At 44.5% G+C, this 17,990-nt stretch overlaps 1 protein-coding gene across 1 annotated transcript in view; it reads left to right on the top strand.

The window, feature by feature from the left end:
* The window catches only part of LOC145410659 (uncharacterized), a gene marked incomplete at its 5' end in the record, with an annotated part of 38,269 nt that overhangs the window by 19,766 nt on the left and 513 nt on the right, over positions 1 to 17,990 (top strand). Inside the window, 3 exons of the mRNA XM_080280772.1 lie at positions 3,930 to 4,072; positions 6,694 to 6,780; positions 15,158 to 15,287. Of these exons, the coding sequence (XP_080136898.1) occupies positions 3,930 to 4,072; positions 6,694 to 6,780; positions 15,158 to 15,287 (360 nt within the window). The remainder of the gene's footprint in view (positions 1 to 3,929; positions 4,073 to 6,693; positions 6,781 to 15,157; positions 15,288 to 17,990) is intronic.

Genomic DNA, 17,990 nt, shown 5'->3' with positions numbered 1-17,990 from the left:
GAGAGGGAGTAATATCACGCAACCCTGCCCTTTTCCACATCAAAAAATCAAATCCCAAAAGGGCAGTAGTAGTGATGGCAATACTAAACGCTCTATATACTATTCAATTATTCTTTATCCAAATTCCCCTCGCCCTTCTCCCCCCCCCACACTCAGCCTCCAGAGAGATCCTTGATATTATGAGCAGGGAAAAAAAATAATGAGGACTGTAATTATTAGGCATCTTGAGTTTGAGCTGTATTTGGGTTTAGATTAGTCGTTATTTCACAGTTTCTTAAGGTAGGATTGGTGGATTATTATTATTATTATTATTATTATTACCGGTATTATTATTATTATTATCATCATCATTATTACCGGTATTATTATTATTATTATTATTATTATTATTATTATTACCGGTATTATTATTATTATTATTATTATTATTATTACTACTACTAATACCACCACCACCACCAAAATTACCACCACTGCTACTACTACGACTACTATAACTATTGCTACCACTACCACTACTACTACAGTACTACTACTACTACAAATTGCCCATATGTACTTTTACCTTCACTCATTTAGCCACCAAACACTTAACAACCAAACAAAACTAGTTATTATCGTGAAAAATTACGACGAAGAAAATAAAATCAATATTAATGATTATTATAAAGACTCTTATATTCTGTGAACTGGTTAGGAATTTTTGTAAGTAGAACCCTTGGATAATGTTTTTTTCCTCTCTCTCTCTCTCTCTCTCTCTCTCTCTCTCTCTCTCGTCTTGTGGAGAGCTGGAGGGGGACATTTTTGGGGGAGGTTCTTTTTTTTTGTGGAGAGAGATTGATGTGTTGGGGAGGATGTATGTATGTGTAGGTGGGGTGAGGGGATGTGTGTGTGTGTGTGTGTGTGTGTGTGTGTGTGTGTGTGTGTGTGTGTGTGTGTGTGTGTGTGTGTGTGTGTGTGTGTGTGTGTGTGTGTGTGTGTGTGTGTGTGTGTGTGCATGAGCGTGCGTGCGTGCTTTACGTACGTGGAGTGACTTAAAGGGCTAATACTCCCTGACAGGATTAATATCTCCACATTCAAACCCTAATCCCTTCAAGTGTGAGAGATTCCGCACACATGTTGAACTTCTCCACTGCTCTCTCTCTCTCTCTCTCTCTCTCTCTCACCTGTCCTACCGTGCTACCTGAAGACCGTGTAATTTACCTGGGAAAAGTTGTGGGCTGATTCACTTCCTTTGCGGCCACCCTCTCGCATAGTGACGCTCCCTAGAACACAGGGGGTGAGAGAGGGAGAGAGAGAGAGAGAGAGAGAGAGAAGAAATCAGAAACCAAAGTTATGCCCATACATCACAATCCATCACCATCATCATCATCTTCGCCCACATATTCGCCCACCGCCAAAGACGTCACCTAATCTTTTCCAACCCTACAGTATTTTCTGCTCTATTTCTTCTCATGACTATTTCTTTCTCGTCATCTCCAGCCTGCCTCTTTGCTAGCCTCTTCGCTTATCATCATCATCATCATCAACCTAGGACAGTCTGCTGCAGGATGAAGGCCTCTATAAACTTTCTCCACTCTGATCTATTGTTTGTTATTCAATTCCAGCTGACCCCAACAAACTGGAATTTCATCTCTCCATCTTGTTCTTCGTCTGTCTCCTCCTTTCAAATCTTATCTGTTTCTGAGTAACGGAGAGGACAGGAGAGATACAGGAATAGAAATAAGGAGAAAATTTATCCCCAGTACCCAGTTAATTTCTTCATACATCAGTTTTCAAACATCCGTTCACTCAGTCATTCAAGTCGTCGATATTCTCAGCTCCATCTCACACAAAAATCTGCTTCCTAACGCCGGTGAGACAGAGAGCATTCCGCCGACTGTAAAACTGTTCCCACGTTCATGTGCTCACCCTTCACGCACTGCAGGACTACGACAGAGAAAGGGAGGCTCGTTACTAACCTCAGCAAAACAAGCACTCCTCTTCGAAGCTAAATGAAGTTTGGTGGTAATAAAAACGACGTAAGGGATCATTTTCAAGGACAGGAAAATAGTCTGACGATAGTATGAATGAAAAGCCAGTCACCTCAACAACAAACGATAATTTCAACGCTAATAAAGACACTCTGACGATAGTAAGAAGAACCAAATCTCAATCATCTCACTGAAGAAAGTAAAGGACATTATTTCTGGCCTCCTCACAACTAAAGTTCATTCTCTGGGTAAATAAAGTAATGTGCAGCTAGTAAAAATAAAATGGTCAAAGCGTCATGGCAGTAGAAGAATTGTTCCCACCTTAAAAACAAAAAAAAGGTCCATCGATTACATAAAAAGAAAATATACAAACTTTTTTTTTTTACACTAACGATCAATCAAGACAATTTCCCGCTTCTTTGGAACGAGAGATTTCCCTTAGGCTGAAGAAAATCGTCTGGAGAGGGGAAAAAACTAATGCTAGAAAGACATCATCGTTGTGAAGGGGCTAATACGCTCCCAAAGCTCCCTATTTCAGCCAGAGCTTCACCCCGCGTGGCCTAGAGCTTAGTGGGTTATTCCAGGTGGCTCCCTTCATTCCCCCAACCACCTGCGGGTCGGGGTGGCGAAAGCTCTCTCATACACGCAACGCATTTCCTCTGTAGTCAGGCAATTTCTTCAGTGATATAGTGAATATGTGTGTGTGTGTGTGTGTGTGTGTGTGTGTGTGTGTGTGTGTGTGTGTGTGTGTGTGTGTGTGTGTGTGTGAGAGAGAGAGAGAGAATCTTATCTAGTTTGCTCTTGCTATCTATATATCATTAAACTTAGGCATGACTCTAAACAGTAAAAATAATAATAATAGTAGTAGTAGTAGTAACAGTAGCAGTAGTAGCAGTAACAGTAGAAGCAGAAATAATAAAACAATAATAATAATAATAATAATAATAATAATAATAATAATAATAATAATAACAATAATAATGACGTTATCGGGGTGAGGGTGTTAACTACCTCAATTAGGGTCTAGGTGCCTCGTTATCCCCTGCGTGAGAGTCTTGTTAAGTCCACTCTCTTCCCTCGTCTCGTGTCTTCCTGCTAAAGTCTATCCAACAGCTCTCAGGTGGTTGCAAATGGGCGTGTATTGGAGGGAGGTGAAGTGTGTCATTACGATCGGGGAGTGTGTGAAGGAGGGGAGGTGTGTGTGTGTGTGTGTGTGTGTGTGTGTGTGTGTGTGTGTGTGTGTGTGTGTGTGTGTGTGTGTGTGTGTGTGTGTGTGTGTGTGTGTGTGTGTGTGTGAGATAAAGAGAGAGAGAGAGAATTATAGTGTCAGTCTTTTGCTCAAGTGTACATAATAATACAAATGCATCCTCTTACTTGTCACACTGATACAAATTCTTTTATGTATCAAAAAATTCCTCTATGTATTAATCTGCCCAACATTCAGATAGATGATACTTTATTTTATTTAGAACTCAATTATTTTATTATTATTTAACTTTATCCTCTTTTAATTAAGGTGGAAAAATATTTAATGAAACTCCACAGCCAATTAGTGAGATAAAAAAAAAAGGAGAAAAAATAGGCCTACTTTTTCTGGTAATCAGTGTGTAATTAGCATCTCTAACTAGTCTCTCTCTCTCTCTCTCTCTCTCTCTCTCTCTCTCTCTCTTCCTGTTCTTATCTTTTTGCTTTCATTTCTTTTTCCAACGAATTCTTAATCAGTTTTTTCGTCTTCATCTTTTTTTCAGTCAGTCTATCAATGCCCGTTTATTCACCCATCCATCCACCCACCAGTTCACTCATTCTTCCATCCATCCTCCTTTCCATCCTTCCTTCTATCCATCCTTCCATCCATTCACCAGTTTTTTAAATCTATTTATCGTTAAGCCACCAATCAATTTATCCATCTGTTTCCTTACGTATCTATCTATTAATTTATCTATCCCCCCCACCCAGGAGAGCCCTTGGTCCCCCCCGTGCTGGTGGGTGCCCGTGAGATCTACGAACCGTCAGAGCTGATCAAAATCGGCTGTCAGCTCCGTCAGCCCATCCACGGCGACCACAAACCTTCCCTACAGTGGTTCCTCCAGGGGTCACAGGTGGGTGCACTGACTCTACGCCTTTCACTTTAACTTGGCCTAAAACTGACACTTCTTCTTCTTCGCCTTTCACTTTAACTTGGCCTAAATGTGACACCTCTTCACCTCTTCAACGTTCAGCTATAGCAAGAGATCAACACAGGAACATAATGCTAGTCACGAAGAAGTGCTCTGGAAAAGAATGTAGAGCTGTAGTGTTATCTTCTTCTGCCACTGAGCTATAACAAAGGACACGAACGTAGCCCTAGTCATGAAGAAGTGCTATGGTATGGATAATGAACAGCAGTAATGTCATCAAACTACAGGAATAAGCCACAAAAGGGTGAAAATTTGCGCCTTATTAAAGTGAATAATTTATAGATGGTTTCAGGTCACTTCAGATCAAAATCGATTCAACTTAGCGCAGTTTAAGTCACGTTATTCTTACGACTAACGAAGGCGTGTTGGTTCTTCGTATGCGTTAATATCGAATCCCTCAGGTGCCTAACATCGATTCAGGTAGGTGCAGGTAATTTCAGGTAGTGGTTATGAGAGTGTTTGTCAGGTATTAGCCCTACTGTGACAATGGCGTTTGAGATGTGTCAAGTTTGGTCTGTGAAGAATGGACGGAGAAGAGTGGGGTGGATTGGGTGAGATGATGGTGGGGCAGGGAGGAGGGGAAGTAGTATTATATATTCCGTGGAGATGGGTTTTGTTAGGAAGAAGTGTGCCTATGAATGGAAATGTTGAGTCACCCGATTGATTTCCATATTTCAATCAGGCCCGTGAATTTCCCTGTCTCTGAATAACATTGGCGAAAATCAGAACAGAATAAGATACACATTGATCCGAGCTGGATATATTGAAATACACTTAATAATCTCCCATTTGAACAATTCACGTCACTCTGATATGAAAACGGGATGGTTGAAAATTCTCCACGATAAGCGTGATGAGGAACTAGGGCAAAGTTTTCTCCTGGAAGACGAACAATAAAAAGAAAGTAGGCATCTGTGTGGTACGGCTCTGGTACAAAAAAAAAAAAAGTTCCAATAATGCGTGTCGTAAAGGTATAATTCCCTTCGTTATTGACCTGACCTCCTGTGGCGTCTGACCTTTTATTAGCACAAACAATACCTCAGCCGCACCGTCCTTAGAGTCAACAGTCTGCCGAGCCATTAGGAACAACAGCCTGAGAGGTGGGGGTGGAGGGAGCACAGATGGGGAGGGAGGGAGGGAAAGAATAGGAGGGGGAGGAGGGGGTAGAGGGATAGTGAAAGAGAGAGAGGGAGGGGTAGAGGAGAGTAAGATGCAAGGGAGGAGAAAGAAAGAAGAGGAGGAGGGGATAGAAGGATAGTAAAAGCGAAAGGAGGAGGGAGGGGAGAGAAAGGAAAGAAGGAACAGTGGAGGGAAGGGAGTGAAAAGAGAAGACGTAAGAGGTAAAGGGACAGAAGATGATTAGGGGGACGGGAAAGAGGGAGAGGATATGAAGAGTAAAGAAGAGGGAAGAAAAGGGAGAGAGAAGAGGAAAGAAATGGAAGGGGGAGGGGTAGAGTGATAGTAGAGGAGCAGAGAGACGAAGGAGGAGAGAAGAGGAAAGAAGAATAAGGAAGAAGGGAGGAGGGGGAGAGAGAGAAGAGGAAAGAGGAGGAGAAAACCCGAGAGGAAGTGGAAGAAAAGTTGAGAGATGGACGGGGAGAGAGCAAGCAGAGGGGAGAGAAACATGAGAAGAATGAGCGCGGGGGGGAGGGTTAAAAGGAGGGCAGGGAAAGATAAGGAGAAGGGAAGGAAGCAGCGGAGATTGAGGGAGGTAAGGGTAGGATGGAAGGGGAGACTGAAGGAGCAAAGAACAGAGGAACAGAGGTAGGAGGACAGAGAAAGAAGATAAAGAGAGGGGAAGAGGAAGTGGATACAGAATAGGGGGGAGAAAAAGGGATTGGAGCAAGGGGAAAGGATGGGGAGGGGAAAGAGGAGGAGAGCAATAAGGGGGAGGAAGATGCGAAGGTGGATAGGGAAAGAAGCGAGAAGAGTGAGGGAGGAGGAAATAAGAGAGGAAAAGGAGGAAGAAAAGGAGAGGGAGAGAGGTGGATATGAAGTTGGAGAGGAGGAAAAAGAAGACTAAGGGAAGAGAAGATGAAGCAAAGGGAGGAGAGTGGGAGGAAGGGGTGAAGAGAGGGGAAGGAAGGGAAGGAGAAGATTTATGGAGTAAAGAAAAGAAAGGAATGGTAAAGATGATCATTGCTCAGATTGTGATATACTGTATGAGGGAAGACCTGAACACGAAGGGAAGAATATCATCATCATCATCATCATCATCATCATCATCATCAACTAGAAAATATATTAAGTGAAAAGGGTGCAAAAAACAGGATTAAAAATATGTTTGGATAATTTTTCGCCAAAATTATCGCCGCTCTGTAAGTATAATAATTTTGTATAATGAAGAAATTGACGGAGTGATGGGTTGATGGTGAAAAATAGTGAGCGAGCGAGCGAGCGAACGAGCGAGCGAGCGAGCGAGCGAGAGAGAGAGAGAGAGAGAGAGAGAGAGAGAGAGAGAGAGAGAGAGAGACAACTTTACCCTCTATAATAATTCTTTCCTTAAATAAAATAATAATATACAACTTCTTCTCCCCCTCCAGGTCGGGTCGGAGTGGGTGTCGCCCTACGGTAAAGCCTCCTCACGCCACGCTTACCAGGGCCTCTCGCTACACGTCCCGGGCCACCAGGTGTGTGTGTGTGTGTGTGTGTGTGTGTGTGTGTGTGTGTGTGTGTGTGTGTGTGTGTGTGTGTGTGTGTGTGTGTGTGTGTGTGAGAGAGAGAGAGAGAGAGAGAGAGAGAGAGAGAGGTACCATTATTATCACTTCAAAGCCCCCACGACTCCCTCTCAGCTGAATTAAATCGTCTGGCATTAGCTGGGAGAAAATATTAAGAGTTCTCCCCACCATGAAAGGGTTAACGTGCTCCCAGAAGACGATTTTATTTCCTTACTACCTTCAGAAAACTTTATTTAACTTAGGAAATTTATTGGACATTGAAGGGAAGAAATTATCCTTAGTTTTATATTAATTCCTTCAAGTGCTCGGGAAAGACGGGGTTTCTTGCACCTCTCTCTCTTTCTCTCTATCTCTCTCTCTCTCTCTCTCTCTCGGTAACAAATGCCCAGACACTCTTAACGAGGTAAGTTTTGTGTGTGTGTGTGTGTGTGTGTGTGTGTGTGTGTGTGTGTGTGTGTGTGTGTGTGTGTGTGTGTGTGTGTGTGTGTGTGTGTGTGTGTGGTGTGTGTGTAGGACGTGGAGGAAGGGAGAGACAAGCAATGATCCTCCTACCACCTCAGACCTCTCTCACCCACTGCACCTGCTAAGCCATCTCTCTCTCTCTTTCTCTCTCTCTCTCTCTCTCTCACACACACACACACACACACACACACACACACACACACACACACACACACACAAGATGACTAAATGTTATGATGCTGGATAAGAACAACTTAGGGTCGTGGGTTTGAGGGCATACGTGTGTAATTCATTTTTTTATTTATTTTTTTTTAGCGTGATAATGGGCTTGTGAGGTGACGCCAGGATTCCAGGGCCTTGAATGGTGTGTGAATGAGGGTATGGCTCAAATCACTAAGCTTTCTGTGGACGATTCTCTCGATTTCTCTTTCCCTGTTTCTGGATCCTGTCTCACCCAGTGTTTAGGTGGAAATAAGTGATGATGATGATGATGATGATGATGATGATGATGAGGAGGAGGAGAAGGAGGAGGAGGAGGAGGAGGAGGAGGAGGAGGAGGAGGAGGAGGAGGAGGAGGAGGAGGAGGAGCTGCTTTGTTCTGCTAGTGTGTGAGAGTGAGGACTGGACTGAGGTTTGAGAGTGAGTGAGTGGAAGGGTGATGGCTAATTAGGGCAGGTGTTACAGGTACCCCTCTCCAGAAAGTGATTCCAATATCCCACTCCACCTGCTCAAGCCCTTCCCCCTGATCCACCCCTATCCACTCCTCCACCTTATCCACTCATGTCCTTCTTGGTTGTCCTAGTTTCATAAAGAGAGAGAGAGAGAGAGAGAGAGAGAGAGAGAGAGAGAGAGAGACGCTGAATCTAAAAGCCTTCCCACTCCCTCTCATTTTCTCGTCAGCCTCCATAGCATAAATATTGAGTCTAATTATTAAAAGTCAAGGTAAAAATACAAAGTTAAAGTCTCTCCAAGGCCACAGAAAAAGGATTGAATCTTATCAAATTTTCCATCGTATTCCGCCTTCCTACTTCCTCCTCGCTATCTCCTCATTACATCTCCATACCCGTCACCTCCCCGCCTTCCTTTCTTTCCTCTCCCTCCTTCCCTCCCGACGCTAAGCAAGGAGGGAGAAACCTGATTGAAAACCCTGACGTAATGTGCGTGCGAGGGAGATTGGGGATGAGGTAAAAGAAGCGAAAAATCACGAAAGGGAAAAAATAATAATTCAAACATGGCTGGTGTAATGAAGGATCTAGGCAAGATATATGATTTGCAGCTTGGGTTGGGTTTAGGCATGATGAAAATGGTAACTCTCTCTCTCTCTCTCTCTCTCTCTCTCTCTCTCTCTCTCTCTCTCTCTCTCTCTCTCTCTCTCACACACACACACACACACACACACACACACACACACACACACACACACACACACACACACACACACACACACACACAAAGGGCCTCCAATGCATAAAAAGGCGTCTTTCACAACAAGAACACGACCACCAAAGAATCACTCAGAACATTCACTCTCTCTCAGCCCACTGTTTCCGGGTCTAAACCAAACACACGTTTCCATACTCGACTGGAGAGAACAGAGCCTCATCTCCTACCCGTCGTGCATCAGAAAACAGCGCCGAGACAGATAATAAGACGTGATACTTAAATTTATTCAAGTGACTTTCATCTACTACTCAGCTTAAAACAGTCCCCTAGGTGTGAAGGACAGGTGTGAAGGACAGTCCCCTAGGTGTGAGGGACAGGTGTGAAGGACAGTCCCCTAGATGTGAAGGACAGGTGTGATGGACAGTTGTGAAGTTCAGGTGTGAAAGACAGTCCCCTAAGTGTGAGGGACAAGTGCGAAGGACAGTCCCCTAGGTGTGAAGAACAGGTGTGAAAGACAGTCTCCTAGGTGTGAAGGATAGGAGTGAAGGACAGTCCCCTAGGTGTGAAGGACATTCCCAAAGGTGTGAAGGGCAGGTGTGAAAGACAGTCCCCTAGGTGTGAAGGCCAAGTGCGAAGGACAGTCCCCTAGGTGTGAAGGACAGGTGTGAAAGACAGTCCCCTAGGTGTGAAGGACAGGTGTGAAAGACAGTCCCCTAGGTGTGAAGGACAGGTGTGAAAGACAGTCCCCTAGGTGTGAAGGACAGGTGTGAAGGACAGTCCCCCAGGTGTGAAGAGGTTAATGAAGGCCGTGTCTAAACCCAGGTCAAAAAATCTCTTCTTGTTAGGAGTGGCCTTAGAGATCTGCAGGTATTTACGTCCCTGCTCATTAACGATCATTTTACATTATACATTGCCCTTCTTCATGAACTCCTCCACCAATTTGTGAAAAAAATAAAAAAAACAGAGACAAACAGACAGACACTTAGAGAGACAGACAGACAGATAGGCAGACAGATTGGTAGACTGGCAAGCAGGTAGAGCGGACAGAAGTGGGAAAGACTGTGTGAAGAGCGGGAAGGGAGAGAACAAGGAGGAAGATGAGAGAGAAAGAAAGATGAGGGCGGAAGGTGAAGAAGGAGGGAGAGATGAGAAATGAGGCGTGGAGAGGAAGAGGGAGTTGAGGACGAGGGGGGAGGGACATGACGAAAGAGGGTGTGAAAGAGAGAAAGAAGAATAAGAGAGAGAGAGAGAAGGTAAAGCAGGAGGGAGAGAAGAGAAGTGAAGGAAGGAGAGGCAGGGGTGAAGGAAGAGAGAGGCAGGGGTGAAGGAAGAGAGAGGCAGGGGTGAAGGAAGAGAGAGGCAGGGGTGAAGGAAGAGAGAGGCAGGGGTGAAGGAAGAGAGAGACAGGCATGATGAAAGAGGATATAAAAGCGACGGACAAGGAAGGAGGAGGAACAAAAGAATTGGAGACAAACACAGGGAAGGAAACTACGCTTTTTATCGTCGAGAGAGAGAGAGAGAGAGAGAGAGAGAGAGAGAGAGATAATATTATACACTCACTTACATCAACCCTGGAAGACTTGAAGGGAGAGCACATAAAAAGGTCCGAAGAACAATGGCGTCAGGAGGATGAAGGAAGGAGGGCGTCAGAAATATGAGAGGGGAGGAAATCTTTTTAACAAGAGAGCGTTGTCTGGAGACGGGAGGGAAGGAGGGAGGGGAGAGAGAGGAGAGAGGAGTGGGGAGGGAAGGCAGGGGGGGTTGTTGTTGGGAAGGGTGAGAGAGAGAGAGAGAGAGAGAGAGAGAGAGAGAGAGAGAGAGAGAGAGAGAGAGAGAGAGAGAGAGAGAGAGAGAGAGAGAGAGAGAGAGAGAGAGAGAGAGAGAGAGAGATTGTTAGTAGAAGTGGCTGTAAGGAGAGGGAGAAGTAGAAATGAGGGAGAGAAAGTGTTGAGGGAGGGAGGGAGGGAGGGGAGAGGAAATGGGAAAGGGAAAAAGTTAAAAGGAAGAGAATGAAGCGACAGGAAAGAGAGTACGGAGGAAACTGGGAGAAAAAGAGGGAACTGAAGAAAGAAGGAGAAAAAAACAGGTAAAGTAAAAAATAAAGGAAGAAAGGATGTAGATGGAAGAAGATGAAGAAGAAGAAGATGATGATGATGATGATGATGATGATTATAATCGATGTAACGAAGGAAATGACAGGAGAAGAGGAAAAATGGAAGGAAATAAATGGAAGGGATGGAAGGGAGAAGTGGAGTGTTTGAGGAAAGGAAAGAAAGGAGGGAACAGATTAAGAATATAAAAGAAAGAAGAAAAGAAGAAAATGAACGAAGAATGAAGCAATAAAGGAAGTGGAAACAGAAGAGATGATGATGATGATGATGAGCGAAATAGTGATGAGCTTTTGAAGATGCATTTGCCATGGAAGACAGGCAGTACCTGGTCGGTCTGCGGGAAGAGAGAGAGAGAGAGAGAGAGAGAGAGAGAGAGAGAGAGAGAGAGAGAGAGAATTGATAATATTAGTAATTAATAACTTTCAATTAAAGGAACTGAGTAAAGAACCGGGGAGAGGGAAGGGAAGGGAATGGAAATGAAGGGAAGGGAAGGGAAGGGAAGGGGAGGAAAAGGAAGGGAAGGAAAGGGAAGAGAACGGAAGGAAGTAAAAGTTAAGGGAAGGAATTCGAAGGGAAGGGAATGGAAGGAAGGGAAAGACGCGAATATACGGAAAGGAAGGAAAGAGAAAGGAAGCAATAAGAAGGGAAGGGAAGAGAGGGGAAGGGAAGGGAAGGGAAGGGAAGGGAGGGGAAGGGAAGGGAAGGAGAGGAATCAGAGGGGAAGGGAAAGAAAGGAATGGGTAGGAAAAGGAAAGGAAAGGATAAGAAGCGAAAGAAAAGAGGAAATGGGGAAGAGAAGGGAAGGGAAAGGGTTTGAAAGAAATAAAAAGACAAGGAAGGGATGGGATAGGAAAGAAAAGGAAGTGTATGGCAAAGAAGGAAGCAGAAAGAAAAAGATATGGAAATAAACGAAAGAAACAGAGAGAGAGAGAGAGAGAGAGAGAGAGAGAGAGAAATGAGATGGAAAGGAAGGAGAAAAAGGGAAGGTGGTAGCTATGGAAAAGATGCGAAGAGGAAGAAAGAAATTGAAAAGGAAAGGAAAGGAAGGGAGGGGAAAGCAGAGGATACCAAAAAAAAAGAAAGAAAAAAAATGAGGATGAGAAGAAAAGATAAAGCACAGAAAAATGAGTAAAAGAAACAAAGACACGAAAAAAAACAAAAACAAACAAAGACTGATAGAGAAGAGAAAGAAAATATGCACAGAAACGGGAAGGGAAAGACATGAACTGATACGGAACGGAGGGGAAAAGAAGAGAAAGGAAAGAACAAATAACGAATGGAAGGAAAAACTGTGGAAATAATTGGAAGAGAACATTAAAGGATGGGAAAGAAGGGGAAAGAGAGGGAAATCTGAATATAGAAATGTCGAGGAGAGAAGAGGAAAGGAAGGAAAAGATTTGGAAGGGACAAGAAGGAAAGGAAAAATGCAGAATGTGTCCCCCAGACCGACCCATCCAGCCACCTAGCCAGCAGCCATCATGCAAATCACCCGAGTTGCAATCACCACCAGTTGTTGAAGTTGATGTCAAGTGCCTGCATCCCACCCTCTCGCTGCTTCATATTTCATCCCACCCTGCTTCTATCCTCGCATTTATACGCTAGATTTATGCGCCTCACTTCTATTTAATATTTTGTTAGAAATGGGTGGATGAAAAATGTAGAGAGGCACATGAGAAGCATTACACCCGCTGATTTGACTCCCTTATTTCGACTTTTTGTGACATGGTTTATATTTACTCCCTCCACACACGATTTCATTCAGCATAGGAAAGGCTCTCTCGCACTGAAGGGGTTAAGGAAGGCTTCAACTTACTCCTCCAGTTAGAAAAATCCCTCCTAAGCAATAATAAAATCGTCTGAAACCCATAAGAATAAAGTAAAGTAAACGACATTGGATTCAAGAGTCGACGAAATGGCTCTCTCCCACAGGTGATATTTTGATACGGAGTTTTGTGTGGATCGTTGTGCCTGTGGGATGGAGTAGAGAATTTCGAAGGCTTGAAGGGTGAGTGGATGGATTTGTGTCTCATCTTTACCTGGGCACTCTGTTGATAGTCCGAATTTTGTACTTGTATGTTCGGTTCTGATCTTCCTCCCGCCCCGCGTATGTGGGAAAGAGAGTTAAAACTGATGATGATGACGATGGTAATGATGATGATGATGATGATGATTTTTCTTTTCTTAGCTACTCTTCCTGTATCCCTCTTTTGTCTGTCACTTATATTCTATCTTAGTAGTGACTCATTTTTTAGTTATAGTATCATTAACTTACACGGCAGTCAAATCTATACATCACCGTCGTCATCATCATCATCATCATCCTCATCCTCATCTTCATCATCATCATCATCACGACCTCAATCATGAAGGACGAATAGAAAGGTGGGAGAACTATCAATAACATGTCCAGTAAAATGAGCCAGACAGTCATTCAACTCTCACTCAAGCCCCTGGAACCCTACCTCAACCTCACAGCCTTTGCCATCAACACAACTTTTATTCCTTTTTCAAACATACAATTTTTAATCAACAACACGTGGATTTATTTAAGATATATTTAATCTCTTCCCTCTTTCCTATCTCCTTCATTCATCCACCCCTCTCAAGCCTCCTCTTCCCCCTGCCTCCTTTCCTTTACCTCATTAGTCCTCTTCCCTTCTCTCCCTCCTCCCCTTCTTTCCAACCCTCTCTTCTGCTAATTTTCACTCACGTGTCTCTCTCTCTCCCCTCATTCTCCTCTCCCCTTCTTCGCTCGCTTCGCCCTTTATCTCTGCCTTTCGTCTTCGCATCTTCGTTATCATATTAATCTCCTTATTTCCTCTCTGTTCTATTTTTTCCTTTCTTTCCTTGTGTTCATGCAGTTTGGATTTTTTTACCTGGTGACTTTTCGATTCTCTCTCTCTCTCTCTCTCTCTCTCTCTCTCTCTCTCTCTCTCTCTCTCTCTCTCAGTAACAAATTTACTTTTCCTATGATATCGCTGACAACCACATAATGCACTTCATTAATGAGTTTGTGTGTGTGTGTGTGTGTGTGTGTGTGTGTGTGTGTGTGGAATGTCTCTCTTGAACTGAGTGAAACTGCCTGGTGAACGAGAAGTAAATACAAATGACGTGCGGAGTGTGGTAGTGTGAGGTGTGGCAGTGTAAGGTGTGGCAGTGTATGGTCCCAGTGTGGTAGTGTGAGTGGACTGTGGCATTGTGGAGTGCGATAGTGTGAAGTGTGACGGTGCAAGATATGGCGGTGTATGGTAGTGGTGTGAAGTGCAGCATTGGAAGCCATGGTAGTGTTGAGTATGGTAGTGCAAAGTATGTGTGAGTTATAAAATCCCTATAAGTGGTAGTGTGAAGTGTGACAATTTAAGGTGAGGCAGTGTGAGGTATGGTGTGTCAGTATGAGGGGTGACAGTGTGGAGTATAAGATGTAGAAGTATGATGAAGGCAGTGAGAGGTGTGGCAGCATAAGGTGAAGTATAACGTGGTACTGTGTGTGTGTGTGTGTGTGTGTGTGTGTGTGTGTGTGTGTGTGTGTGTACTTATTTGTTCTGTGTAAATGAGGATGTTATGTTCCTGAGTATGTGTGCTGTCAGTTGCTCTCTTATTAAAATTCCTGGTAAATCTGAACGTTATGTAGTCGTTCATTTCTCTCTCTCTCTCTCCCTCTCTCTCTCCCTCTCTCTCTCTCTCTCTCTCTCTCTCTCTCTCTCTCTCTCTCTCTCTCTCTCTTTACCGCCAAGTCCTTAGTTTCCAGAGAGAGAGCAAATCTTTCACTCACAACTATGGATGAAAGTCACCTTCTCTCAGGTACGTAATCCACAACTTTACCACATTTTCTTCCTCATTCAAAACTCCTCTCTCTCTCTCTCTCTCTCTCTCTCTCTCTCTCTCTCTCTCTCTCTCTCTCTCTCTTCCATAACTCCTCCCATGTCACTCTGTAGAATACAAAAAAATATCCCTCTTTTCGGAACGCTAATCACTTCCTCGCTTTCATCTCTGACTTCCGGATTTCAACTTTTTTTTCTTTTTCGATTATTCCGCGCAGGTGAGTCGGCATCGGTAAAGTTCGACTGGATACTTCGAGGTAAAACATTTCCTTATTTTTCTTGAAGATGATACTTTCTCTGTGCTTTCTACTTAGTTCATCAGTTCTCAGTTCTATTTCATCTCTTCGCGCACTGAAGTTTGTGTGTGGAGGTGCGTGTGGGTATGTCTGGGTTTGGTCTGTGTGTGTAAGTTTACTGAGTACCTGACTGCAAGATCTTCCCCCCTCTCTCTCTCTCTCTCTCTCTCTCTCTCTCTCTCACACACACACACACACACACACACACACAGAAAAAACACCAAACTTCCCTAAACCCCTCCTCCTGCCCCTACAGGTTGCGGCAGCGGGGGGTAGTCTGCAGGCGGAGTGTCGACTGTCCCTGGGCCCGTACAAGCAGAGTGTCTTCAAAACTCTCAGGGTTAGGATGAGGCTGATCTCCTACGTGTACAACTACCACTCCACAGGTGAATCCTAGCAGGTCTTATCCATAATCCTAGGAGGTCTTATCCCTTTATCTTCCTCTTATCTCCTACGTGAACAGCTTACACTCCACGGGTGAATCCTACGAGACATTAATTTACCTTCTCATCTCAATTCCCTTCATAACTGTGATTTGTTTAAGGTAATGCCTATAGAGGTAAACGGATAATGTAACTGCTAATGCCATTTTGTCCCCTTCGGAGCGTAGGGACCCGTGGCTAAGTTACCGTGTTTCAGAATATTAAAGGAGATGGAGCTTTACAGACGTGTGCACAAACTAATCCCTCTCAGTGCTATGGTTTTCGAGGTATACTGAGTCAAATCCTTCAAGACTGAGTGAAGAGAGTGGAAAGGAGTGGGTGGGGTGGACTGGGATGGTGATGGATGGTGACATGGGGAGTATACCCTGTGAATATGAGCGTTATAGGTCGGCTAGTAGTCAAGGTAGTTATTTTTATGATGCTCACTAAATCAGAGAATAAGCAAGTAGCTGGGATAAGTAGCGTAGAGTGAGTTTGGGATACTGGTGGAGGATAAGGCATAATAGGGGAAGCATACCCTGTGAAGATGGGTGTGATAGTGGGCCGATAACATATGAGCCATAGGTGAGAAAATAAGAAGTATTTAAGACGGGTGAAAAGAAGTGGGTGGGGTGGTGATGTGTGGTGATGCAGGTCCGAACGAGTACATGTGTGAAGATGGCGTTGTATGAGGGACAGAGATGGTTATGGAAAGACGTACCGGCAGGCCATAAATTTGTCTTTGCAGCTTGATGAGGCGGGGAGAGATTAGGAAAAATATTGAGTGGAAAGAAATGGTTGCGGACGGGCTTGGATGGAGGTGGATGGTTGACCAGGGCGAGTGCAATTCTGTGTGAACACCATTTATCTGTTCCCTAAGAGGCCAGCTACGGCAACTAATTTCGTCTTGCAAAATAATAAGACGAAAAACGACGTCATCGAACACACACACACACACACACACACACACACACACACACAGTACTAAGCACAAACCCCTTTCAAATGTCAGTGGAGCGTCCCCCTGCAAGTGCATCACCAAGTCAACAGTCAAGGAAAACGGGACATCAAGGGGAGACTGTCTCATAATTCCACACTGGCCTACATTTACGCGCCACACGTCCGGGGCAGACTCACAAAATACCTTACCATCGTTTTCTTATAGTAACTAAGACATTTTGTGTAGGAGGAAGAATAGCTCTGATATGATCTTGTATTAGTTAAGACAGAGGGTTAATGGTTAGCTTTCTTATACCAACGTCAGGACCTACAGACAATAGAGATGGAGTTTTGACGAGAGAGTGCAAAATAAGTCACTAGGACGGAGGTGTTACAAAGCCTCTTATGGTCACAAAGATACAGCGGATTTAGCAAGAAGCTGGTTCATTCCTTTCCATTCCATTTATTATTTTTCTTAAGTCGCTTCATATCCATCAAAGCTAAGCAGAATAAATAAGATTGATCCAGGCCTAACCATGTTCAAAAATGGGTTGTCGAGATATGATAATTTTACCACACAAATTTATTCCTTAGAGTAAATTCTTGGGTGTGGCAGGGTTAGAGTAATGCCTTTTCTTCTCATTTTTTTATTTTTCTCTCCCTCTCTTGGTGGTTCGATCCCTCCCTTGCCTGCCACCGCTTCCTGTGAGACGCGGCCCCAACAACCAAACCCCCCGGCGTCTTTCTTCCTACTCAGTACCTCTCTTGGCAATCCGTGTACTCTGTCCTCCTGCGTCTCGCAATATCGGTTTTTTCTCAAGTCTCTCTCCCCCCCTCCCTCATCTCTCCTTCACACCTCCCCCCCCCCTCCCTCACTTCTCCTTCACACCTCCCTCCCTCCCTCCCTCCCTCCCTCCCTCATCTCTCTCTCTCTCTCATCCCCCCTCTCTCCCCCATTCACCCCTCTTTCCCTCCCTCAATCCATTCTCTCTCTCCCTACCTTAGCTCCCTCCTCTTTCTCTCCCTCACCTCCCTACCTCCCCCCACCCTCTCTTTCACCCTCTCTCGTTGCATCCATATTCGACAAGGGATCTGTCCTGTCGACCGAGGTGGCATGGTGTCGATAAGAAGATAAGGAAGAGAGGGTGAATGGGAGCGAGGAGGAAGATGGGGAGGAAGGGGGAGGGAGAGAGGGGGAGGAAGGAAGAGAGGACAGAGGGACAGTGGGAGGGTTGAGAGAAAGGGAAGTAAGAGGAGGAAGAGGGAGAGGAAGAGAGAGAGGCGAGGAGAAGGAGTAGGGAGAGGTGGGAAGGAGGAAGGAAGGAGATGGGGAAGGAAGAAGATGTGAACGAAGGAATGCGAGGGAAGAGAAGAAAACGGGGAGGAAGAGGAGGAGGAAGAAACAGGAAAAGGAAGAGAGAGAGAGAGAGAGAGAGAGGATGGAAACAGAATGTTAAGGAAGACCGGAGAGAGAGGGTAAGTGTGGAAAGGAGAGGCAGAGGAAGAAAGCGAAGAGAGGAAGAGAATGAGAGGGAAAGGAAGAAAGAGGCGAAAAAGAGGAAAATTAAGGGGAGAGGGGACGAAAAATGGAAAAAGGTTGGGAAGGTAATGATGTGAGGAATAAAGAGGGAATGGACGATTAGGTAAGGGTGGGGGGAAAAAACTGAAGTATGCCACGAGAAAAGGAAGAGGACAAAGAGGGGGCGAAAAAGAGGCAAGAAAAAAGAG

The sequence above is a fragment of the Coenobita brevimanus genome, chromosome 86 (genome assembly GCF_032717465.1).
Source record: "Coenobita brevimanus isolate Jiangsu-jjx chromosome 86, ASM3271746v2, whole genome shotgun sequence".
NCBI classification, from domain to species: Eukaryota; Metazoa; Arthropoda; class Malacostraca; order Decapoda; family Coenobitidae; genus Coenobita; species Coenobita brevimanus.
The sequence above is the reverse complement of the archived record's forward strand: the minus strand, read 5'-3'. Positions and strand labels throughout refer to the sequence as shown.